Source organism: Moschus berezovskii, chromosome 2, assembly GCF_049115385.1.
Source record: "Moschus berezovskii isolate FMDL1 chromosome 2, NW_MosBer_1.0, whole genome shotgun sequence".
In the NCBI taxonomy this organism is placed as follows: domain Eukaryota; kingdom Metazoa; phylum Chordata; class Mammalia; order Artiodactyla; family Moschidae; genus Moschus; species Moschus berezovskii.
Genome location: NC_142461.1, coordinates 101,258,428 through 101,285,679, shown reverse-complemented (window position 1 = coordinate 101,285,679; position 27,252 = coordinate 101,258,428). Strand labels below are relative to the sequence as shown.

General features: G+C 41.0%; 1 protein-coding gene across 9 annotated transcripts in view; it reads right to left on the bottom strand.

The window, feature by feature from the left end:
* TANC1 (tetratricopeptide repeat, ankyrin repeat and coiled-coil containing 1) overlaps positions 1 to 27,252 on the bottom strand; it is a 252,126-nt gene that overhangs the window by 150,997 nt on the left and 73,877 nt on the right. For 8 of the 9 annotated variants that reach the window (XM_055397087.2, XM_055397086.2, XM_055397092.2 and 5 more), the window contains one exon: positions 18,162 to 18,241. In XM_055397087.2, coding sequence (XP_055253062.2) covers positions 18,162 to 18,222 — 61 coding nt within the window. In that variant the 5' untranslated portion in view covers positions 18,223 to 18,241. Of the gene's footprint in view, positions 1 to 18,161; positions 18,242 to 19,588; positions 20,033 to 27,252 lie in introns of those variants that run through there. The other variant, XM_088829554.1, reaches the window with a different exon arrangement.

Here is a 27,252-nt window from a genome sequence, read left to right as displayed (position 1 = left end):
CAACTGGGGGGTATCTTTACTTTTAAAACCATTATATAGTTTTTTAATGATTGTATATTAAATATTACATTCATGGTGTTTGAGCGACTTGACAAAAAAAAGGTGAAGTTATAACCATCTCAAGAACATTAAACAGAAATGGACTTTCAGATATAGAAAAATAAAGATATCACAGTGCTATCAAATATAGATTAAGACCAGGTAAGAATCTGAAATAAACCTGGGGGAGGCAGGGGAAACACTTCAAGAAGGGGGAAAAAAATATCCCTGGAAAAAGAAATTACAATTTACTGTCATCTATCCTGAGAATGTGTTTTTCTTTACATTTACTCAGCACCAGAGATAAAAATAAGGGAACTTGCCAGAGACATAGTAGAAACTGAACTAGTCTACAGTCAAAAACTATACCTGGAGCCCATCTTTGCTTTAACTAGCTATGTGACCTTGGACAGTTGCTCAAAGCTTTCCAATTAATTTCTCAAAAACTGAAGACACTGAATTCAATTTCTGAGATCCTCCTATATCTAAAACCTTTTACTTCATTACCTTGGTTTAAAAAAGAATCTCTGGGGACTTCCCTGGTAGTCCAGTGGCTAAAACCAGTGTCCCCAGTGCAGGGGGACTGGATTCAATTCCTGGTCAGATCCCATATGCCATAACGGAGAGTTTGCATGCCACAACTAAAGATCCCGTGTGCCACAACTGAGACCCAGCACAACCAAATAAATAAATAAGAATCCTTGTACATAACAACCCAAGAATATGAGCCATGGACAAAGTCTTATTAGGAGACGTTCACCTATCTGCAACTATCCCTGCCTGTTTTCAGGAACTCACAGGACTTGGGCTCCCAGCACATGCAGGGAACAGGAAGCACTTAGACGCTGACTGTACACAGGCAGAATGTTATCAGGTACCATGGAAAAACCTGATGACTCATTTGTGTTGGTTTTATGTCTTTATTTTGGTTTCTCTATAAAGTTCTTAAATATAAGTCAATCAGACTAGCAGATCTCTAGCCTCAGCACAAACATGAAATTTTTAATAATGGAGGAGACACTTTTATCCATCGAAGACAAGCAATGTGACTTTCAGCAACTTCAAGGAAAATTCCCCTACAAGTAACTTTATAAGGAAATCCCACTACTACACATCATGGGCCACATTTAGAAAAGGCAAGAACCAAACTAGAGAGTCTCTCACATTCCCAACAGAAAACATGTACTAGGAAATAAAAAGCAAATACCCATTACTAGAAAGAGCCAGGCAAGCAGGCACACTCACACAGTTTACACAGGTGGTAAGCAAAATAGTCCTTCTTTCTGAAGAACAATTTGATGAGAGATACCATGAGCCCATGACATTTGCTCCTTGAAAGAAAAGTTATGACCAACCTAGACAGCATATTAAACAGCAGAGACATTACTGTGCCAACAAAGGTCCGTCTAGTCAAGGCTATGGTTTTTCCAGTGGTCATGTATGGACGTGAGAGTTGGACTGTGAAGAAAGCTGAGCGCCAAATAATTGATGCTTTTGAACTGTGGTGATGGAAAAGACTCTTGAGAGTCCCTTGATCTCCAAGGAGATCCAACCAGTCCATCCTAAAGGAGATCAGTCCTGAATGGCCATTGGAAGGGCTGATGTTGAAGCTGAAACTCCAATCCTTTGGCCACCTGATGCGAAGAGCTGACTCACTGGAAAAGACCCTGATGCTGGGAAAGATTGAAGGCGAGAGAAGAAGGGGATGACAGAGGATGAGATGGCTGGATGGCAACACCGACTCAATGGACAGGAGCTTGAGTGAACTCCAGGAGTTGGTGATGGACAGGGAGGTCTGGCGTGCTGTAGTCCATTGGGTAGCAAAGAGTTGGACACAACTGAGAGACTGAACTGAACTGAACCATGAGCCTCTGAAAAGTTCATTTCTTTTCACTATTAATCCTTGTTTAGAAACATTCTGCTAAAATAATCAGAGATTTCTACCAAGACATGCATTATTCCAGAGGGTTTTTGTAATGAATGAAAGAAATATGTAAACAAAATGCACCCAAACAAAACCATAGGATATTAGTATAATAAAATATGAGACATTTTCCAAGACTGGTGACATTTAAAAAGAGGAAAACATAAGAATAATGAAAAAAAAAAAAACACACGATATTTTTCATCAGTATTTTCCAAATCTTCTACAATGAGCATATGCTATACTGGACACTGATTTAAAGGCCCAAGTTCATTCTCACTTTAACTTTTCCAAAACCAAAATAAATGTAAAAGCTGATGGCATCTTAAAATTGCTATCAGCCAGGGAATGGTTATAACGTGGCGGGCCCTGACTGTGCAAACCTATGTTATTACATCTGGTAGAGTGACTGGACAATTATAACCTCCTCCAGGTTTCCGTCAACAGATTATTTAAAGTCCACTGTGGAAGGAATAAGAGCCCTGGATTTTATCTGATAGTCTTCCATTAAAACCTCCTTTTGAGATCATGAAAGAATGAAATCAAACTCGTAGAATGAACGTCTGCAACTGGGAAGAAAGTCCTGGAAAAAAAACAGTAAAAAAGACAAAAAGTGCTGCAACACCAATACTCTTAATGGTGGAGATGATGATGTCATATGGAGAAAAATGAATACTGACAACTAGGTGAAAAAAATAATTTAGAAGAATCAAGTTCTAAATATAAATTTGAAATACCTTAACCAATTTATCTCATTCTCCTCTCATTTTATAAAAAAGATTGATATATGTAAAGTGTCTTTCTAAAGAAAGGAAATCTGAAGTGTAACATTTTAAGTAATAAAGTATGTCAATTAAATTGATAGCAGCTCTTTCTTCCTTATTTCTTCCCAAAATAATGGTGTGTTTTATAATAAATGAAGTACTGTGTTTACACTGATAATCAGAACAATAAAGACAAGTGTTATGGGCTGAACAGTGTTATCCCAAATCCCCATGTTGAGGCCCTAATCCCCAGCATTGATGGCATTTAGAGAAAAGGCCTTAGCAAGATCATTAGTTTTAAATGAGGTCATGATGTGGGGCCCTTATAATGAAAGTTACATCCTTATAAGAGGGGACACTGGAGAGCTTTGTCTTTAACAGCATGAGGAGACACATATAAGGCACCATCTGCAAGCCAGAAAGAGGACCTTCAACCAGAACGTGATGATGCTGGGGCCCTGAGTTCAGATTTTTAGCCTCTAGAATTGAGGGAAAAAATGTGTTGTTTAAGCCACACAGTCTATGGTGCTATGTTGTTGTTGTTGTTCAGTCACCCAGTCATGTCTGACTCTCTGCAACCCCATGGACTGCAGTGCACCAGGCCTCCCTGTCCCTCACCATCTCCCGAAGTATGCCCAAGTTCATGTCCACTGCATCGGTGATGCCATCCAGCTATCTCATTCTCTGATCCTCCTGCCCTCAATCTTTCCCAGCATAGGGACTTTTCCAAAGAGTTGGCTCTTTGAATCAGAAAACCAAAATACTGAAGCTTCAGCATCAGTCCTTCCAATGAGTATTCAGGGTTGATCTCCCTTAAGATTGACTGGTTTGATCTCCTTGTTGTCCAAAGGACTCTCAGGAGTCTTTTCCAGCACCAGAGTTCTAAGGCATCAATTCCTTTGGCACTCTGCCTTCTTCACAGTTGAGTTCTCACAACTGCACATGATCACTGGGAAGACCATAGCCTTGACTTACGGACCTTTGCTGGTAGAGTAATGTCTCTGCTTTTCAACATACTGTCTAGGTGTGTCATAACTTTCTTGCCAAGAAGCCACTATCTTCTGATTTCATGGCTGCAGTCACCATGTGCAATGATCTTTGAGCTCAAGAAGAGGAAATCCGTCACCCTTTCATGGATCATTGCCTTGTCATGGCGAAGGAGCTTGTATAACTCAGTAAAGCTATGAGCCATTCCATGTAGGGGCACCCAAGATGGATGGGTCATAGCAGAGAGTTCTGACAAAATGTGGCCCATTGAAGGAGGGAATAGCAAACCACCCCAGTATACTTCGCATGAGAACGTTATGAGCTGTATAAAAGGTATTATACTATGGCTGCCCAAACTAAGACAACAAGAAAATTTAACATCAGAAGTCAAAGCATTTTTAAAATCTGCTACTTGGAAAGAAGCTTTATACATAACTTTAACGTTATCGAGAAAGCTTGCTTGGAGAGGGCTGGTGAGGTGGGCGACAAACAAGCCCTCACAAAGCTACGAGGCATTAACACACAAATTGCTTGATTTTGAGAACTGAATAAGAGTAAGATCAACAGGAAGTCAGCAGTACACAGGTGGCTCTCCTCCATCCTCAGCCAGAAGCGTGCATCCTCTTAACCTCTGCTACCAGCCAGTTCCATGGTCTATAAAAACTCCAGACAACTGTCCAAACCATTATAGGCACCTATGTGCATGTCTATATCTAGCGCCATTATTATTACTGAGTAGTCTCTGCTCCGGGACAGCCTCCGGGCACAAAGAATGTCATCATGTAGCAGAATGATGCTTCCAAACTCCCTTGTTCTCAGTCATTCAGGCGTGTCTGACTCTTTGCAACCCCACTGACTGTAGCCCACCAGGCTTCTTTAGGCAAGAATATTGGAGCGGGTTGCCATGGCCTCCTTCAGGGGATCTTCCCAACCCAGGGATCAAATTCGGGTCTCCTGCACTGCAGGCGAATTCTTTACCATCTGACACACCAGGAATGTCCTCCTAACTCCCTTAAAAATGGGCAATTCTCTGACACAAACTTTTGAAAGAATTAAAAATTAGCTCTAAAGTCTTATTTCATCTTGACCTCCATGACAGTGCTGTGGTCATCAGAAATAGAAAAGAATCTCTGAGTCTACACTGGCACTACAGACAGCTGATGTGTTGTAACCAGTCTGCCACGAAAGGGTGAAGGGAAGGTGAGAGACAGACCCAGATCCTACTTTCCAACTCAGTGATTTCAGATATGAATAAGGGCTTCTCAGTTTAATGCTCTATACCTGGGCTAGGGCACTCAACTGCTTACCCCTCATCACCATCCAAAAACTGCAAGACAAGTGTAAGGTCAAAGCCCTAATTCCCTTAAGAGAAAAAATTTAGTGTCAGTCAGTTCAGTCACTCAGTCGTGTCCGACTCTTTGCGACCCCACAGATTGCAGCACACCAGGCCTCCCTGTCCATCACCAACTCCCAGAGTTCACTCAAACTCAAGCCCATTGAGTGGTGATGCCATCCAACCATCTCATCTTCTGTCGTCTCCTTCTCCTCCCGCCTTCAATCTTTCCCAGCATCAGGGTCTTTTCCAATGAGTCAGCTCTTCACATCAGGTGGCCAAAGTATTGGAATTTCAGCTTCAAAATCAGTCCTTCCAATGAACACTCAGGACTGATCTCCGTTAGGATGGACTGGTTGGATCTCCTTGCAGTCCAAGGGACTCTCAAGAGTCTTCTCCAACACCACAATTCAAAAGCATCAATTCTTTGGTGCTCAGCTTTCTTTACAGTACAACTCTCACATCCACTCAAGACTACTGGAAAAACCACAGCCTTGACTAGACGGACCTTTGTTGGCAAAGTAATGTCTCTGTTGTTTAATATGCTCTGTAGGTTGGTCATAACTTCCCTTCCAAGGAGTAAGCGTCTTTTTATTTCATGGCTGCAGTCACCATCTGCAGCGATTTCGGAGCCCAAAAAAATAAAGTCTGACACTGTTTCTGCTGTTTCCCTATCTATTTGCCATGAAGTGACAGGACCGGATGCCATGATCTTAGTTTTCTGAATGTTGAGCTTTAAGTCAACTTTTTCACTCTCCTCTTTCACTTTCATCAAAAGGTTCTTTGGTTCTTCTTCACTTTCTGCCATAAGGGTGGTGTCAGGTGCATATCTGAGGTTATTGATATTTCTCCCAGCAAACTTGATTCCAGCTTGTGCTTCTTCCAGCCCAGAGTTCCTCATGATGTACTCTGCATATAAGTTAAATAAACATGGTCACAATATACAGCCTTGACATACTCCTTTCCCTATTTGGAACCAGTCTGTTGTTCCATGTCCAGTTCTTCCTAACCTGTATACAGATTTCCTGTTGCTTCCTAACCTTTATACAGATTTCTCAAGAGGCAGGTCAGCAGGTCTGGTATTCCCATCTCTTTCAGAATATTCCAGTTTATTGTGATCCACAGAGTCAAAGGCTTTGGCATAGTCAATAAAGCAGAAATAGATGTTTTTCTGGAACTCTCTTGCTTTTTCCATGATCCAGCAGATGTTAGCAATTTGATCTCTGGTTCCTCTGCCTTTGCTAAAACCAACTTGAACATCTCAACGTCCACGGTTCACGTACTGCTTGGAGAATTTTGACCATTACTTTACTAGCGTGTGAGATGAGTGCAATTGTGCAAAAGTTTCAGCTTTCTTTGGCATTGCCTTTCTTAGGGATTGGAATGAAACCTGACCTTTTCCAGTCCTGTGGCCACTACTGAGTTTTCCAAATTTGCTGGCATATTGAGTGCAGCACTTTCACACCATCATCTTTCAGGATTTGAAATAGCTCAACTGGAATTCCATCACCTCCACTAGCTTTGTTCATAGTGATGCTTCCTAAGGCCCACTTGACTTCACATTCCAGGATGTCTGGCTCTAGGTGAGTGACCACACCATCGTGATTATATGGGTCATGAAGATCTTTTTTGTATAGTTCTTCTGTATATTCTTGCCACCTCTTCTCACTATTTTCTGCTTCTGTTAGGTCCATACCATTTCTGTCCTTTATCGAGCCATCTTTGCATGAAATGTTCCCTTGGTATCTCTAATTTTCTTGAAGAGATCTCTAGTCTTTCCCATTCTATTGTTTTCCTTTATTTCTTTGCACTGATCACTGAGGAAGGCTTTCATATCTCTCCTTGCTATTCTTTGGAACTCTGCATTCAGATGCTTATATCTTTCCTTTTCTCCTTTGCTTTTTTCTTCCCTTCTTTTCACAAGCTATTTGTAGGCCTCCCCAGACAGTCATTTTTCTTTTTTGCATTTCTTTTTCTTGGGGATGGTCTTGATCTCCATCTTCTGTACAATGTCACAAACTTCCGTCCACAGTTCATCAGGCACTTGATCAGATCTAGTCCCTTAAATCTATTTCTCACTTCCACTGTATGATTGTTAGGGATTTGATTTAGGTCATACCTGAATGGTCTAGTGGTTTTCCCTACTTTTCCATTTACTTCTGAATTTGCCAATAAGTTCATGATCTGAGACATAGTCAGGTCCTGGTCCTGTTTTTGCTGACTGTATAGAGCTTCTCCATCTTTGGCTGCAAAGAATATAATCAATCTGATTTTGGTGTTGACCATCTGGTGATGTCCATGTGTAGAGTCTTCTCTTGTGTTGTGGGAAGAGGGTGTTTGCTATGACCAGTGCGTTCTCTTGGCAAAACTCTATTAGCCTTTGCCCTGCTTCATTCTGCGCTCCAAGGCCAAATTTGCCTGTTACTCCAGGTGTTTCTTGACTTCTTCCTTTTGCATTACAGTCCCCTATAATGAAAAGGGCATCTTTTGGGGGTATTAATTCTAGAAGGTCTTGTAGTCGTCACAGAACCATTCAACTTCAGCTTCTTCAGCATTACTGGTTGGGGCACAGACTTGGATTACCGTGATATTGAATGGTTTGCCTTGGAAACGAACAGAGATCATTCTGTCATTTTTGAGATTGCACCCAAATCTCAAGGTGAGTGATCTTTCGGACTCTTTTGTTGACTATGAGGGCTACTCCATTTCTTCTCTGGGATTCTTGCCCACAGTAGTAGATATAATGGTCATCTGAGTTAAACTCACCCATTCCAGTCCATTTTAGTTCACTGATTCCTAAAATGTCGATGGTCACTCTTGCCATCTCCTCTTTGATCACTTCCAATTTGCCTTGATTCATGGACCTAACATTCCAAGTTCCTATGCAATATTGCTCTTTACAGCATCAGACCTTGCTTCCATCACCAGTCACTTCCACAACTGGGTATGGTTTTTGCTTTGGCTCTGTCTCTTCATTCTTTCTGGAGTTAGTTCTCCACTGATCTCCAGTAGCATATTGGGCACCTACTGACCTGGGAGTTCATCTTTCAGTGTCCTATCTTTTTCATACTGTTCATGGCGTTCTCAAGGCAGGAATACTGAAGTGGTTTGCCATTCCCTTCTCCAACGGACCCCATTTTGTCAGAACTCTCCACCATGACCCATCCATCTTGGGTGGTCCTACAGGGCTTGGCTCACACTTTCACTGAGGCAGACAAGGCTGTGGTCCATGTGATTAGACTGGTTAAGTTTTCTGTGATTGTGGTTTTCAGTCTGTCTGCCCTCTGATGGAGAAGGATAAGAGGCTAATGGAAGCTTCCTGATGGGAGAGACTGACTGAGGGGGATACTGGGTCTTGTTCTGATGGGCAGGGCCATGCTCAGTAAATCTTTAATCCAGTTTTCTGTTGATGGGTGGAGCTGTGCTCCCTCCCTTCTGTTTACCTGGGGCCAAACTATGGTGGAGGTAATGAAGACAATAGGGACCTCCCTCAAAAGATCCGATGCATTTACTAATACAATCTGTGCCCCCAACCCTGCAGCAGGTGACCACTGACCCACTCCCTTGCGGGAGACACCCAGACACCCACAGGCAAGTCCAGGACAGTCTCTGTGGGGTCACTGTTCCTTTCTCCTGGGTCCTGGTGCACAAGGTTCTGTGTGCACTCCAAGAGTCTATTTCCCAGTCCCGTATAAATTCTGGCAGCTCTATGGTGGGGTTAATGGCGATCCTCCAAGAGAACTTACACCATACCCACACCCAAAGCCCCGTCCCTGCGGCAGACCACTGCCGACCCATACCTTCACCAGAGACGCTCAAACACAGTTCTGTCTCAGTCTCTGTGGGGTCCCTGGGTCCTGGTGCACACAAGGTTTGTTTGAGCCCATTTAGCAGGCTAATTTACACTAATTTAGTGTAGATTATCCTTAATGAAATAACAAAGTCAACCTAGGTCAAAATTTTTGGTAGCCTATCTCTCCTCTCAGGAATAATGCTTTCCAGTAGATAATATAAAGTCAAGTTGTTTTACATTTCTATGAATTTTAAAACTATGCAAATAGGTCACGTGAAAATTCAAATATGGAGTTTTATGAGAATTAAGAAGCTCTACATGACAAAGTTGTCTGAAAACTTGGTTGTTAGAAACTAAGATCATTTTTTTTAACAGAAAAGCAGTTTACATGAAAAAAATTATTTGTGAAATGTAATTAGGTTTGACCAAATAAATGAACCCTTAATTGTTTTATTTCTCTAACAGCTATCTTATTGTATTTACACATATACATACAAAAATGGACCCAACTAAATAAGTGCTATTGTTTGAGAATTTAATCATCCTTTCTGATGATTTGGGTAGGCTGTGACTTACTAGCAGTCATATTGGCCATAAATAGTGGAAGATCCAGGATTAGTTTTGATTTCACCTTCTTCTCAGTCCAGTTCAGTTCAGTTCAGTCGCTCAGTCGTGTCCGGCTCTCCGCGACCCCATGAATCACAGCACGCCAGGCCTCCCTGTCCATCACCAACTCCCGGAGTTCACTCAAACTCATGTCCACAGAGTCGGTGATGCCATCCAGCCATCTCATTCTCCGTCGTCCCCTTCTCCTCCCGCCCCCAACCTTTCCCAGCATCAGAGTCTTTTCCAGTGAGACCTTTCTCTAATTATGCCTCTCACAGGAATCAGTTCAGACAAACCAGCTTAGCCCATTATGTACAGTGCCTGACACACAAGATAAATGCTCAGTATCTGTGCCCATCCTTTTCTTTCATCCTTTATATTTCCCTAAAACATATAGTTCAGTTCAGTTCAGTCACTCGGTCCTGTCCAAATCTTTGCATCCCCACAGACCACAGCACCAGGCCTCCATGTCCATCACCAACTCCCACAGTTTACTCAAACTCATGTCCATTGAGTCAGTGATGCCATCCAACCATCTCATCCTTTGTCGTCCCTTTCTCCTCCTGCCCTCAATCTCCTCCAACATCACAGTTCAAAAGCACCAATTCTTCGGCGATCAGCTTTCTTTATAGTCCAACTCTCACATCCATACATGACCACTGGAAAAACCATAGCCTTGACTAGACGGACTTTTGTTGGCAAAGTAATGTCTCTGCTTTATAATATGCTATCTGCTGCTAAGTCACTTCAGTCGTGTCTGACTCTGTGTGACCCCATAGACGGAAGCCCACCAGGCTCCCCCGTCCCTGGGATTCTCCAGGCAAGAACACTGAAGTGGGTTGCCATTTCCTTCTCCAATGTGTGAAAGTGAAAAGTGAAAGTGAAGTCACTCAGTCGTATCCAACCCTTAGCGACCCCACAGACTGCAGCCTACCAGGCTCCTCTGTCCATGGGATTTTCTAGGCAAGAGTACTGGAGTGGCTTGCCATTGCCTTCTCCGAATATGCTATCTAGGTTGGTCATAACCTTCCTTCCAAGGAGTAAGCGTCTTTTAATTTCATGGCTGCAATCACCATCTTCAGCCCCCCAGAAATAAAGTCTGGGGGAGCCCAGATTTTGGAGCCCCCCAGAAATAAAGTCTCTCACTGTTTCCCCATCTATTTGCCATGAAGTGAGGGGACCGGATGCCATGATCTTAGTTTTCTGAAGGCTGAGCTTTAAGCCAACTTTTTCACTCTCCTCTTTCACTTTCATCAAGAGGCTCTTCTGCCATAAAGGTGGTGTCAGTTGCCTATCTGAGATTGTTGATAACCCTAACCCTAAAACATACAGGGAAGCTACAAAAAGGATGGGCGATGGAGCCTTCCATATATAAGACTTTCACTAATTAAAGATATGCTGAAGTGAAACATCTCAGCAACTTGATAAAAACTGTACTTTTAAATCTATTCCTGGGACGTGCCTGGTGGTCGAATAGCCAAGACTCTGAGCTCAAATGCAGAGGCTTGGGTTCATCCCTGGTCAGGGAACTAGATCTCACAAGCTACAGCTAAGAGTTCACATGCTACAACTAAGACCTGGCACTGCCAAATATGTAAATGTTTTTAAGAAAAAAAATAAATCTATTCTTAAAGCTGCCCACTAATTCCTGAAATTTCTTTAGAAGGGGAAAGCCTCTCAGTTTTACTTCACAAAGAAAAAGCATAAAATGCAAATGACATGATACAGGCTAAAAGGTAAAATGAGTTATTTCCAAAGTATAAATCACCATACAATAGACAAATGACTCAGAGCAGCCCCAGGCTTTTCATAAAGGGAAGGCTAAAGATGGCAGAAGAGCCTTTAGTATCCAAAGTCAATAGCAGAATCAGTATTTGCAGAGAGGAAGTCATGGAAAGAAGCTTCCAGAACATCATTCTCTTGCCTGAGATCAACCAGCAAAGAACATAATGTTTCAGAAGGGTTTTGTTTGTTCTTTAAAGTACTACCCAGTTGTGTCTATAAAGAAAAGATGTACTGAACATCTAGCAAAAACCAGATGTCAAGCAAGGCACTTTTGTAGACAGGTTATCTTATTTAACCTGGACAACATGCCTGCAGTTAACTAAACTAGAAATAACAAAGAAATCTGTCCAAGGTCAAGTTATCAGGGAAGTAAACAAGCTAGGATTTGAATTTGCATCTTCAGATTCTAAAGTCTGTGCTTTTTCTAGACCCTGTGACAGATGAGGGGCAACAAACAGAAAACCTGATGAAGGAACCAATCAAACCAGAGGGAACAGAATTCCCACTCCTACTAATAACCAGCCTGTTCCATTTGATGTTTAAGTCCTATCCTAACATTTTTAAACAAATTTATTTAAACACTCTGGTAAACAGAAATACAGTACCTTTAGAACTGAATTATTTCTGTTTATTTTGTTGCTTGGGAAACATTTTTGGAGTCACTTAACAACAAGATACCAAATATCCATAGCTCAGCAAGACAGTCACTGTACTAAATTCCTAAATAATAGTCCACAACCACAAAAAAATGGGCAATGCAGCAGAGAATAATCAAAAGCAGCTTCATATTTTCCGGATAAAACAAAGCATCCTTTGTACTCAGGCATTTTTAGAAGGTACCACTGAAAACCAGACTGCAGCCTGGAATGGCTTAAAATACCACATTTAACAATCACATCAATGACTTTTAAACTTTAGAGGCAAACAGCTTCCTTTTACTACAAATTCAAAGTGAAGGATTAAAGGCAAAGCTCATAGATTCAGCACACATACAAATTTAGGGACTATCCAATGCCTTAATTAACACTATTAATTACAAGTGTATTTAGCTGGGTTTTAATGATGAAGAGGTAAAGGTCAAAATTTTTAAATAAATTATTTCAAACCAAGACCCCCTGCTGAAAAAAAAACACCAATAATCAAACAGAAAGGAAAAGCCTAATAAACGATCATTTTGGCATATTAAGCAACTTTTCCTTCATCAGTCTATATTTTAATAGAGGCAGCACTACAATGAAAAATTCACCACACTGCTCTTCTGCCTCAACTTGGAACTGCTTCCACACCAATACAGAGAAAGTTGGGAAGTTGGATAGGGCAAGAGACTACGGTTTCAAGTTTGGCAGAGGTCAGAAGGGACAGAGAGAGAGAGGGATTAGCCTTTTCTAGGAGGGCAGGAGGCCTTTCCCATCTAATGCTTATAGATTGATGCCATTATCTCCAGCATTAAAAGTGGGGGAAAAAACCACTATCAACAGTGAGATTAGATTATATTACAGATGTTCATTAAAATTAGGTTTCAGAGGGCTTCCCCGGTAGCTCAGTGGTAAAGAATCCACCGACCAATGCAGGAGACATGGATTTGATCCCTGATCCAGGAAGATCCCACATGCCTTGGAGAAACTAAGCCCATGCTCCACAACTATTGAGCTGCTGCTCCAGATTCCAGGAGTCACAACTACTGAAGCCCACGTGCCCGAGAGCCCGTGCTCTGCAACAAGAAGCCACCGTAATGAGAAGCCCACACACCACAACTAGAGAGTAGTCCCTGCTCACTGCTACTAGAGAAAAGCTCATTTTCTAAAAATTAGGTTTCCTAACTTGGAGACCAGTAGGAAAAAAAGGCCAAAAAACTAGCCATGCCATGCACTCACTCTGTGGAAGCAGAAGCTATTATGTTACAGTGAGCTGCACTAGATACCCATGTTAGTTAGCCTTCGAAGTGGAGGGGGCCTGCAAATGCCTATGACCAAGAATCCGCCCCAACGTATGTCTTGGTAGAAGGTGAAGCCCACCTTGCCCTAGAGAAGCTAAGAAGTCCAAATACACACTTGTTTAGTCTCCCTTACAGCTAGAACAGGCATGGGAACCAGGTTCAGCCTCTGTCTTTTTTTAGTGACAATCTTTTTATTGTTCACTGAAAAATACAGGTCTGGAGAGAGTCTATTGCATTGTTTTCATACTGTATTTTTTTTAACTTTTTATTTTGTATTGGGATATAGCCAGTCAACAACGTTGTGATAGCTTCAGGTGAGCAGTGAAGGGACCCAGCCATGCATTTATTAATATATATATATCCATTCTCCCTATCTGCCCCACACTTGCTATTTCTCCTTGACTATTCTCAGGCATTTTTGCATCGAGATGAGTTTTCAAATCAACGTGTCAAAACCAAAATAATGGTGGGTACATGTTGTTACATACTTGGCCAAATCCACAGAATGCCCAACACCAAGAGTGACCCCTAATGTAAACTACGGCCTTCGGGTAATGATGATGTACCATCGGAGGTTCATCAGTTGTAACGAATATACCTCCCGAATGGCAGAACACTGACAATGAGGAGCTAAGAATGAGTGGAGGCATGGGTTGCTGCTGCTGCTGCGTCACTTCAGTCGTGTCCAACTCTGTGGGACCCCATAGACAGAAGCCCACCAGGGTTCCCCATTCCTGGGATTCTCCAGGCAAGAACACTGGAGTGGGTTACCATTTCCTTCTCCAATGTGTGAAAGTGAAAAGTGAAAGTGAAGTCGCTCAGTCGTGTCCGACCCTTAGCGACCCCACGGACTGCAGCCTACCAGGCTCCTCCATCCATGGGATTTTCTAGGCAAGAGTACTGGAGTGGCTTGCCATTGCCTTCATGGGTACATACAGAAAATCTCTGTGCCTTCCTCTCAATTTTGCTGTGAACCTAAAACTGGCTCTAAAATAACTTACGTCTTTAAAAAGAAAATAGATGGGATTTCACCAGGGATTAAATCATATGTATAATTTTGTAAGAGCAAGTCAGTTTAAAATAATAAATCTGGGGACTTCCCTGGTGGTCCAGTGGTTTAGACTCTGCTCTTCCAATGCAGGGGGCATGGATTCAATCCCTGGTCAGGGAACTAAGATCCCACGTGCCATGCAGTGCAGCCAAGTGATAGCAGTAGTAGCAATATCAGTAACAGTAAGAAATCTGCCCATTAGGGAATACAGTATTTCTTGCCATTTATTCAGATCTTCTTTTAAGTCTGCCAACAAAGCTTTAGTATTTTCTTCAATATAAAATCTGTACATTTCCTCTCAGGTTGATATTTAAAGTTTCTGTTTCTATTATAAAATGGGCCTCTTTTCCTATTCATTGTCAGTTCTGCTGTACAGAAAAGATATTAATTTCCTATCCTGGTCTTGAAAGAAAAAGTGAAAGTGTAATCACTCAGTCTCTTGTGATCACCCGACTCTTGTCATCCTATGGACTGTAGCCCGCCAGGCTCCTCTGTCCATGAAATTTTCCAGGCAAGAATACTGGAGTGGGTTACCATTTCCTTCTCCAGGGGATCTTCCAGACCCTGGGATTGAACTTGGGCCTCCTGTGTTGTGGGCAGACTCTATATCATCTGAGCCAGCAGGGAATCCTGCTCTTATATCCTCTCTAAACTAAGTCCAGGTTTGATACCAATACTCTTAAATCTTAAGAGTTCAGTTCAGTTCAGTCGCTCAGTCGTGTCCGACTCTCCGCGACCCCATGAATCACAGCATGCCCGGCCTCCCTGTCCATCACCAACTCCCGGAGTTCACTCAAACTCATGTCCACAGAGTCGGTGATGCCATCCAGCCATCTCATTCTCTGTCGTCCCCTTCTCCTCCCGCCCTCAACCTTTCCCAGCATCAGGGTCTTTTCCAGTGAGTCATAATTATTCTTAAATTAAGAAACATTAATGATAGTGACAGGGTAGATTTCTGATAGTAAAGGTCACTTAGACGTGAGGCGAGAGGTTGCAGACCTATCTCCAGAGAGCTTCAAAATAAAGATAACACCTCATTTGTTTGTTTTAGATCAAGGTTCCAACACAAGAGCAGGGAAAGAAAAAATAGATGTCCTCATCTGGCCCTCTCCACATTATGGTTTAATATTGATTTTTGCTCCCGCAGGCCTGACTCAAGGTCAAGAGAAACTCAGTGTTCCTTTGCACTAGTGGTCTAGTGGGGACAAGGTAAATGTTCCTTCCCAAAAGGCATTTTAAAGTTTTTAATACTGCATTCTCCAAAGTAATTCTATAGCCTCCAGAAAATACTTTTTGCTCAGCTATAAGCATTTCCTAGGTTTAAAAAAAATTTTTTTAATAATTTTGCTACTTTTAGAGTTGACTCAATGACTTTCAATAACTTTATATCTCACCATATGTAATACTTTAAATATCCTTATATACATATAACTTAAATTTCAATACCTGCCAAAATTTTACCAATAGTTTAAGGACTTTTCAATAATTCTGAAAAAATATTTGTTTTCTTTTGAAGAATACTAAATTGAACTCAGAGATTTTCCAAATTTTCGAAACAGGTTCAACATAAAAGTATAGTTCAAGATTGTCTGTGAAAAAAAAAATACAAAGGATATGAAAAGCTGAACTCAATATTTTAGACAAATATTTTCTAAATTTCTGTGATTGTGAGTTCAAGCACATAAAAATGAATTTTATTTTGTGTGTGCAACAAAGACTGGTTTAATTGAAAACAGTAGAGCAAAAATTTTCCATATTGCAGCAGATATTATTTCCCAAATTTCAGAGCAGTCTCAGTAGATTAGCCAGCTTTAATTTACAGGGAAACTTAGCTGTGATTTACTTCTATAATGAGAGTTGGCACAGAGTTCAACATAGGAATGGTCAAATTCCAAGTATTTTCCCCAATCATCTTGTGACATAACCATCAAGATTTAAAATTCCATCTGCTTTGTTCCCCAATGGAATACAACCAGTTTCTAGTTAGGAGGAAAAAGGCATACACCATACAGATGTTTTATGAGAAATGTTCCCATTGCTTTTTCAAGTTGGTTTGCATTAGCGAAAAACCAAAATGTGGGAATTATTATGAAGAAATGATTCAGAAATCACAGTAGTTGTTCTTTAAAGACCAAAGGGGAAAATAAACCCCAAATCATATGCTCTACAACTGGAAAAGTTTCAGATGCAAACAATGTTCACTGTCTGGCCCATCTGAAAGGCAGGGTGCCGAAAATCATTAATATACTGTAATTTCACATGAGCCTGGCATGGGTCACAGAGGATGGTATGGCCTGTTGTGAAAGGCTCCATTACTTCATAGGGAGTTTTGGCTTGGAGACCCTGGCTCTGAGAAAAATAACCCACTGGTTGGCAGCTCTAGCCCAACAGACAGCTTTAGGATCTAACTTTATCCTGGAAATTACAAAGGCATCTAAAGAAGCAAATAACACAGTTCCTAGGATGAGTGTCAGCTGAGCTGAAACTGGTTAAAAATTTTTTGTTTTAGACAGCTTTTGGAAAACTCGAGAGGAGGTGGTTTTGGTCTTGACCCAGCAGAGGATGAAGAACCACCCGCCCGCCCCATAGAAATTATGTGAACTGAAAATTCTCCATAGTAACAATTCTAATTAATTATTCAAAGCTGGAAGTTGATTTTCTAAGGTTAAGAGCTAACTATGGTCTCCTGTTTCCATTATCAAAGACTAGTCGCTTCTTTGCATCTGCTTAGCCATGCATTAATGAGAAGCTTTTAATGGAATTTTTCAGCAACTTCACAATAAAGTCTCTACTTGGTTAAAGGGAAATTAATAACAGAAAATCCATCTAGGTTCCATATAAATAAAATTTTATAAGTTCACTTATTCTTTTACAGAAACAACATAACAATATTAACAGAAGGCATTACAAGATCTTTCAAATTAGAGTTAACTATAATTCAACTTATTTATAAATTAAAACTGAACTGTTATTCAATACACAGTAACTCAGAAAACCAGCCATTCTCCGACTCTAGATTAACATGAGTTTACAGAGTGAAATGGCACATTTCAGGGCAATCGATCCATGCTAACAGATTTTTATTGTGCAACACAGGCGGATAACGTAGTTTTTCTGCTGAATGGTCGCCAAAATAACCTTAGAGGACTTTACCACACTGAATGCAGTGTAGAATCATACAATGACCGCATAGGCACCAAAACTCTACAAACAGGAGAGAAACTCAAGCCAAATTAAGTAGCTCTCATCATGCGACGAGCTGACTCACTAGAAAAGACTCTGATGCTGGGAAAGGTTGGGGGCGGGAGGAGAAGGGGACGACAGAGAATGAGATGGCTGGATGGCATCACCGACTCTATGGACATGAGTTTGAGTGAACTCTGGGAGTTGGTGATGGACAGGGAGGTCTGGCGTGCTGTGATTCATGGGGTCGCGGAGAGTCGGACACGACTGAGCAACTGAACTGAACTGAACATCATAATGAAAACTAGCAGCCTGGCAATCAGTGGGGCTACACCTGTTAGGTGGAAAATCTGATACTCAAAAGATGAGGACTAGTCAGCCAGCAGTTGGTGAAACATAAAATGCAAGCCTGTGTGGGAAAAGAGAAAGGGCTTTCTAGAAACCAAATTCCTACGCACACCTGCTCTCCCTCAATGTCTATAACTCTGCCTCTGGATCCGAATGAAATGATAAAATTATGACCCTTACGAGTCTTCAGGGAAAGGATTTGGTTCATAACCCAAACTCTATTTTCAAAGTCCCCTCCCAGAAGAAAGCACAGAAATACATTCAGCTTCTCATGGCCTCCTGGATGCTGTTTGTTCTAACCCGTATCACTTCTCTGATCCATTCCCAAGACAATAGCAACCTGGATGAAGCAGGGCCTTTTGGACTCACAACGACCATGCTTGCTGAGCTCAACTCCATCCTGGACACATACCTGTTTCCTTCTTGCTTCCCTTTCCTCCCTCTCGGCTCTTCTTCAGCACAGCCTTTAACATTTTCAACACTCCTTTGTTTCTAAAGAGAAGAGGAGGCGAAGAAAGAGGAATTAAGGATTATAAATTGGAACTGAACTTGCATACTGACACAAAAGGCAGCTTGTCTTCAAACAAACAGATCACTTAGGATACTATAAAGGTAACTTGAGTTTTACATTAATTTTCAGTGAATAAACTAACACGGGGAACTAAAGGCTAAAGACACAGTGTTTTATAACACTTAATGAAATAATCAGAAGGTCACTGTCTTTTTATAAAAGTAGAAAAAAAACACCCACAATGGCGCGTTCTCAGCATTCCACATCTAATTAAGGTTATGAGGCTAAATCTGGACACATTACTGTAAGACGTCTGGCACAGGAATGTGGGTCTCCCCCCGTTCGTGAAAAGAAAACATTAAGACAGAATCAAAAAGATAACATTTTTTTTTTCCAACCATTTGAGTTTTAGTTTTTTTAATTTTTATTTTTATTGGAGGCTAATTATTTTACAATATTATATTGGTTGGTTTTGCCATACACTGACAAGATAACAGTTAAGAAGGAAGCTACATGGTTAAAGGCATGTTTTGCAGGCGCTACTGATTATATAACCATAAGGAAAACATTTTGGAAGGCTAATCAGAATAAAACAACTGAAAAACATTTGGAAAATAAATACAGTGGGAACACTTTTCAACCCTGATGTCAGGGAATCTGATCAAATAGCACACACGGCAGTGGGTTTCTACCACATATAGTTAGGACCTTGGGGGTGGGGGTGGGAGGTAAGGAGAACAGGCCTGTGGCTGAATCCCTTAAATAATGAGCTGTATTTTTTAGGCAGGGTTATACTGAGCACATAAAAACAACACAATGGCCCAGGCCTAAGATGAAACATAAAACCACCCCTCCAGCAAGAGACAGACAAAAGGACCATTATTTTGTCAGTTAGGCTTCTTTAGCTCTCTTCCCTCCACTAATTCAGATGAGATGGCCAGACAACCCCAAACAATAACAAATCTGAATGGGTTGTGTTACCATCACACCCTTGTTAACACGCTAAGGAGAGGCAGGTAGAAGAAGGCGAGCAGCTTGCTGCTGAAGAGAAAGCAGAGAGGGGACAGACAACTCTTCTGCAGAAAAACCTGCCTCGTGAGCACCAATGCTTCCAAAGGCCTCGGTATAACACTCCACAAAAGCACACACCACCCCAGAGTTGATTCGAGGTTTTCCACTGAGAGGGAGGAAGAGTCCCAAAGTGCTGCCATGTACAACATAAGCACACAGGGTGACGTTTCTTATCATTGGGTCTGGGCCTGTATTTATTTTTCCAAGCCTTTTGTTTTCCTGATGAAGAAACAAGAGACCCTGGGAGGCCAACTCACCCAGGGGTCACACAGCTAATTAACAGTAGGGCCAGAATCTAAACAGCAGACTCCCAGCAAGGGTCCCCCTCCTTCCAAGGTACTGGCCTCTCTACTCCAAACAATGAAAGCTTCAGACAAGAGAAATCAAACCAGCAAAATAATTAACAACCAATCAACCAACCTGAAAGACACAAGGAAGAAAATATCTTAAGCAGAATTTGGAGAAAGTCACAGTGAAATTTATTGAGGGTTAAATCATCTTACAGAAAAAAAGTCTTTACACACAAAAGGGGCATGGCCTAGAGCCTAATTCTTTTTTAAAAAGCTACTTGAATGGATCCTTGTGAAAAGACATGGGTTTAATGACATGCAAGCTCTGAATTTGGAAGTGGGCCACAGTGTGCTTCCATAGGGGAACTGTGGAAGCACAGATTTCTCTTGACAGTCATGTTTGAAGGAAACAATGCAAAATGTTGTGGTATTAAAAAAAAAAAAAAAAACGGGTAGGCAAAATTAGATAATAAATACATGCCTGGTAAGCACAGACATTTTCTTTTCCAAATTAAAAAACAAATCAACCAACCTTCAAGGTTTGTCATTTAGCAAAAACTACATACTAAAGAAATAAGACAAAGACAATTATCGATGGAGCCTTGCCAGCAGAGCTTGGCCAAGGTCCTTATGAAACTTTTCCCTGTGTTTTCCTGGATCACTGAACAGCTCAGGCCCCATCGTGGTGGTGAAGCTGCCCCTGATTAACCACCCAGGTCTCCACCAATCCACAACAGATCTATACACCTTTTGGAATACATGTCCCACAGGCTAAGGACTGGCAGACATGGAGTTAGGCATCTCATCTCAGGCACCTTAGATACCTATTTCAGGGAGCTCAGCTGTTTTCAGGAGAGTTACATCTTCCCTATCAGTGGTCTCCAATGAAGAGGCTATCAAATATCTGCTGTAAGTTTTTCTCCCAGTTCTTGCTTCTCCCCCTAAATAGTAACTCAACAGAAAGAGCCTACATTTACATTCTAAGCAATATTCAAACTGCAACATGGGAGAAATTTTGATTATGTGTGTGTGCATGCTCAGTCGCTCGGCTGTGTCCAACTCTTTGTGACCCCATGGACTGTAGCCCACCAGATTCCTCTGTCCACGAAAAATTTCCAAGCAAGAATACTGGAGTGGATTGCCATTTCCTACTCCAGGGGATCTTCCCAACCCAGGGATCAAAACCATGTCTTCTGCATTTGGCAAGCAGATTCTTGACCACTGTACCATCTGGGAGACCCCCTTAAATGATTGTATCTGAATGAAAAATTAAGGACCCCTCCCAGCCCCCATACACACATAAGCTAGAAAGGAAAAAAGGAAGACTGCTCCCTGTGGATTAAATTCTGAAATTACCACAGAGCAGAGTAGAGCTATGCAAAGTCCCACTTAGTCATGGCCCAAAAGATGTAACTGGAACTTGACATACTTCAACAGAGCATTTAAACACTGAGCCCAACTGAAGCCAGGTGGTCAGAAACAGCAAGAGCAGAATAGGCTGCTGGGGCCCACATTAGCAGGATCATCCAGGGAAGATTCTCTGCACACCCGACGGTACCTATGAATTCATAAGTACATACCCCCACATCCAGAAACAGACCCGCTAGGCTACGGTACCCAGGGCTACTTAACACTGGCATCATAACTACTTTCCCTTCTTCTGAGTCTGTTTTCACTGAGCAGGGCCTCGTAATCTGACTTTTTAACCTAACAGCAGTGGAGGAGAGTGTGCTGGCTCTGGTCAACCCAACACAACTGCCCAGTTTGTTGGCAGATATGACTCTGGGAATAAATTAATAAACCGGTATTCTGGCTTGAAACAAAAGCTCTCATGAGAAAGAGTTCTGCCAAAGGGAGTCACTTTGCCAAGTACCATCTATTTAAGACATAAAAAATATTAAGTCTCTGATTCCAATTAGAGGACTTAAAAAAAAAAAGAGAGAGAGTAGTAAATTCTCGAATGCAAATGCCACCATGAAGCACTCTTACGAGAGCAGCTGCAGGGCTCTTCCTGAATGACACCTTCTGCACCACCTCCCTTCCTGTAGCAACTTCAACTACTGTCACTCTTCGTCTAAAAACGGTGAGCACTGCCTGCTACAGAAGTGAATCACACAGAAATTATGCAAACCAGCCTTCCAGGCACAGTAATTCAGATCCAAATGATTAAATAATAAGCCCAACACCCAGAAAAGAAATTGCCAGGAAAAAAGAAACTGCCAGAAGTTACCAGGTTCCTGCTAAATTAAAAGATCATACATGTAAGGATGTACTTAAAAACAAGCATGATAGGATAAAATAAGAAACATTGTCCTTTTTCACTTTACCGTATTATAGATCAAGAGTCACAGGTATAACAAAAATAAATACTGGCCAAATAAAATCCCTCAATTTCTGCCCCATAAAAACCTTAGCTTCTACCACACAAGTAGTATAAACATATGGTTGGATATAAATATTTAAAAATAAATATTGGAAAAAGTGGAGAACTTTAGTCCTCATTTCTTTATATATTTTTGAGCAAGAGAGAAAAGACCAGCCTCTAGGTCACAACAACTGAAATTATCTAAGAGAGAAAACTTCCTATAATGTTCATTTAAAAGAAAATAAAATGAGCATATGACATTATCTTCAATGATCTGAAGTCACCCAGATTTTCTTGTTTTTCTACTATCGTTCAACATCTTAGTTACCCAAATACCACAGATTCTTCCTTTTAAAACTCAGGAAGTTAAATCAACTATTTAGTTTACTTTTACTTCTCAGATTTCTCCTTTAACACATAAACTCTTTGGAGATAGGCATAATGTCTCCATGTTATATGTTAAATAAGCATTCTGCACAGTGATTACAATGGTATATAAAATATAACAAAAGTTATTCTAGATTAAACAGTGAGATGATTTCAAAACAAGACAATTTATTTCAGTCTGCAATCCCAATGGCAGTATTATAAACATTACCAATTTGTGTGAAATCATAACATAATACCAGCCTTCAAACCTTCCTCTTCTGGAGTGCCATACTGCCTATTTACATTATTTCATGTCGAGTCCAGGAGCTGAGGGCGGGGACTACGTTTATTCTTAAATAGATACAAACAGAAGCAGGAACACAGTCTTCGCACCCACTCTGTTCTCAGTATTTGTTGACAGATTTAACTAGGCTGCAGTGAACACAGATGAGTTATTTCCTCCAAATCAAGCAATTAACCAACATTTATAGCAGTTTATAAATTACAAAGAACATTCCTATATATTTTCATTTGCAAATAATGCAAAAAAACTCAGTTAAATCCATGAGATACTTGGGAGGAAAATGCTGCATTTTACAATACCCTTTCATGTCCACACCGAGTCAGCCTTAAAATCTCAAGATAATAAAACCTTATCCAGTTATCCTGGACACCTAAACATACGCTCTTTGCTCACTCCATGGAAAGGGACTTCTTGCAACAAACCATTTACCTGACCTCACAGCAAAGCAGTCTCAGAAGGTGACTCCATTCTTTAGTCATTGAAACATGTATATTATCATATATGAAATGGATCGCCAGTCCAGGTTCGATGCATGATACAGGATGCTCAGGGCTGGTGCACTGGGATGACCCAGAGGGATGGGATGGGGAGGGGAGTTCAGGATGGGGAACACATGTACACCTGTGGCAGACTCATGTCAATGTATGGCAAAACCAATACAATATTGTAAAGTAATTAGCCTCCAATAAATAAATAAATTTAAAAATAAATAAATAAAAATTTTAAAAAGGTGATGTAATGTACATCATGGTGATAATAATCAATAGCATTGTATTATAAGTTGGAAAGTTGCTAAGTAAATATTGAAAGTTCTCATCAAAAGAAAGGTGACAGCAACTATGTATGGTGAAAAATGGTAACTAAACATACTGTGATCATTTCACAATGTATAAATTTGTCAAATCATTACATCTTACATCAAAAGAAATACAGTATTGTATGTCAATTATACTTCAAAAAATAAAAATAAACTACTTAATTTGTAAAATAAATAAAGCCAGGGTAGCAATATTTACAAGTGAAAAACACTGGATAGTAAGATGCACATGCTCATTAAGATAAAAAAAAATTTTATTCCAGAGAAGAGAGACATCAAAAATATCTTCAATTTTAGGGACTCAAAATTTTTCAACCTAGTAAGATTTAAGACTCACCTAACACAATAGTCATGATATTTGTAGCACTACCTTTAGAACCTTCCTTTGCATTGGCAACTTTCACTATTTATCAAAAGAAAGGAAATGGGTGACAGTGGTGATGGGGGTGATGGAGTCTGAAGCAGCCTACAGGATAAATACTACAGAAGAGCGCAAGCTAGAGAAAGTAGACTCAAGACCTCGAAAGGAAACAAAGAGCTCTGCTAGAGGGGGCGCTGGCTGCTGCTGCAAACTCATGGAAAACTGTATTGTTAATAGAAGCTTCCTGAAAGCAAGAGCCATATCTTGACGACATTCTTTCAGAGTTCCCAGGAGGCTGGGGAGAAAAATCAACCCTTGATGAATACTTGAAATTCCTGGCCGTCTCTCTCACATTTTTCCCCACCCTGGCTAGTAGAGAAAACCTAGGTATCAGGAGACCTGACCCTGGCATTGTGACCGGAAACAGGCCACTAAACTTCTCTACGATGCAGATGCTTCGTCCAGGAAAGTTGCAGGAAAAGAGAAGGGGTTATTGATCAAGAAATCAGAAAGCAATTGTGATGCTAAGTTAAAATAGTGGCCTTTCATATGGCTTAACATGCAGAGCTGGGGAAAAAGAGAGAAAGCTGAGCCGAGTAATGCCCTAAGACACAACAGACCTAACCATTTGGTTCTCTTTATTTGAAGTCATTCTGTACTCTGCCTCTAATTCTGCTGCTCTTTAGAGTTAGGTTTGTCTTAGGCAAAAAGATGTCAGGCTTGAGTATGAGTTATTAAAAGGAAAGTAAATTTACAGTCACAAGTAATGTGAATTTAAAAGAGTTCTGGCGGCGGGGGGAAACAGAGTTCTGGGCATGAAGTCTGAACTCAGATGCTTACGTTCTGATGCACCAAATTCAGTGCAAATTCCCTATTAGAAATCATTTTCAACCCCTATTTAAAATACTCTGTAGAAAGATATACAAGTTGTTTTGAGAAACATGTGTTTAAAAATCTGAGTCTCCCAAGCTAGTATTTCATGTCGCTAAAAAATTACCAAATATAAGTTTGTTTAAAGAAGTTTTCATTTTCATAATACTTGGCAGAAGAGAAATTTTACTTTTGGAAGAAAATATGAAAAAGTTACCTGCTTCCGGCTACAAGATCCATTTTCCTATATTGTGAAAAGATTTGTTTCATTCAACTTGGAATACCATCCCCCTTCATAAAATCTTCCCAGGCCATGATAGTCAAAAGGTACCTTGATTCCACACCTCACTTTGTACTATCAATCAAAACCAGGGTGAAAAATATTGAACTCTACAAATCTCCCATGGCACCTAAAAATGTACCTTACATGTAACAAACACCAAGTAAGTCTTAAGTTCAGTCAAAGTAAGTTCAGTCACTCAGTCGTGTCCGACTCTGTGCGACCCCATGAATCACAGCACACCAGGCCTCCCTGTCTATCACCAACTCCCGGAGTTCACTCAAACTCATGTCCATCAAGTCGGTGATGCCATCCAGCCATCTTATTCTCTGTCGTCCCCGTTTCCTCCCGCCCCCAATCCCTGCCAGAATCAGAGTCTTTTCAAGTGAGTCAACTCGTCGCATGAGGTGGCCAAAGTATTGCAGTTTCAGCTTCAGCATCAGTCCTTCCAATGAACACCCAGGATTGATCTCCTTTAGAATGGACTGGTTGGATCTCCTTGCTGTCCAAGGGACTCTCAAGAGTCTTCTCCAGCACCACAGTTCAAAAGCATCAATTCTTTGGCGATCAGCTTTCTTCACAGTCCAACTTTCACATCCATACATGACCATGGGAAAAACCATAGCCTTGACTAGACAGACCTTTGTTGGCAAAGTAATGTCTCTGCTTTTTAATATGTTATCTAGGTTGGTCATAACTTTCCTTCCAAGGAGCAAGCGTCTTTTAATTTCATGGCTGCAATCAGCATCTGCAGTGATTTTGGAGCCCAAAAAAATAAAGTCTAACACTGTTTCCACTGTTTCCCCATCTATTTCCCATGAAGTGATGGGACCAGATGCCATGATCTTTGTTTTCTGAATGTTGAGCTTCAAGCCAACCTTCTCACTCTCCTCTTTCACTTTCATTAAGAGGCTTTTGAGTTCCTCTTCACTTTCTGCCATAAGGGTGGTGTCATCTGCATATCCGAGGTTATTGATATTTCTCCCAGCAATCTTGATTCCACCTTGTGCTTCTTCCAGCCCAGCGTTCCTCATGATGTACTCTGCATACAAGTTAAATAAGCAGGGTGACAATATACAAACTTGACGTACTCCTTTTCCTATTTGGAACCAGTCTGTTGTTCCATGTCCCATTCTAACTGTTGCTTCCTGACCTGCATACAGGTTTCTCAAGAGGCAGGTCAGGTGGTCTGGTATTCCCATCTCTTTCAGAATTTTACACAGTTTGTCATGATCCACACAGTCAAAGGCTTTGGCATAGTCAATGAAGCAGAAACAGATGTTTTTCTAGAACTCTCTTGCTTTTTCCATGATCCAGCGGATGTTGGCAATTTGATCTCTGGTGCCTCTGCCTTTTCTAAAACCTGCTTGAACATCTGGAAGTTCACGGTTCACATATTGCTGAAGACTGGCTTGGAGAATTTTCAGCATGACTTTACTAGCGTGTGAGATAAGTGCAATTGTGCGGTAGTTTGAGCATTCTTTGGCATTGCCTTTCTTTGGGATTGGAATGAAGACTGACCTTTTCCAGTCCTGTGGCCACTGCTGAGTTTTCCAAATTTGCTGGCATATTGAGTGCAGCACTTTCACACCATCATCTTTCAGGACTTGAAATAGCTCAACTGGAATCCCATCACCTCCACTAGCTTTGTTCGTAGTGATGCTAAGACCCACTTGACTTCACATTCCAGGATGTCTGGCTCCAGGTGAGTGATCACACCATCGTGATTATCTTGGTCGTGAAGATCTTTTTTGTACAGTTCTTCTGTGTATTCTTGCCACCTCTTCTTAATATCTTCTGCTTCTGATAGGTCCATACCATTTCTGTACTTTATCGAGCTCATCTTGGCATGAAATGTTCCCTTGGAATCTCTAATTTTCTTGAAGAGATCTCTTGTTTTTCCTTTTCTATTGTTTTCCTCTATTTCTTCGCATTGATCGCTGAGGAAGGCTTTCTTATCTCTCCTTGCTATTCTTTGGAACTCTGCATTCAGATGCTTATATCTTTCCTTTTCTCCTTTGCGTTTCGCTTCTCTTCTTTTCACAGCTATTTGTAAGGCCTCCTCAGACAGCCATTTTGCTTTTTTGCATTTCTTTTCCATGGGGATGGTCTTGGTCCCTGTCTCCTGTACAATGTCACGAACCTCCATCCATAGTTCATCAGGCACTCTATCTATCAGATCTAGTCCCTTAAATCTATTTCTTACTTCCACTGTATAATCATAAGGGATTTGATTGAGGTCATATCTGAAAGGTCTAGTGGTTT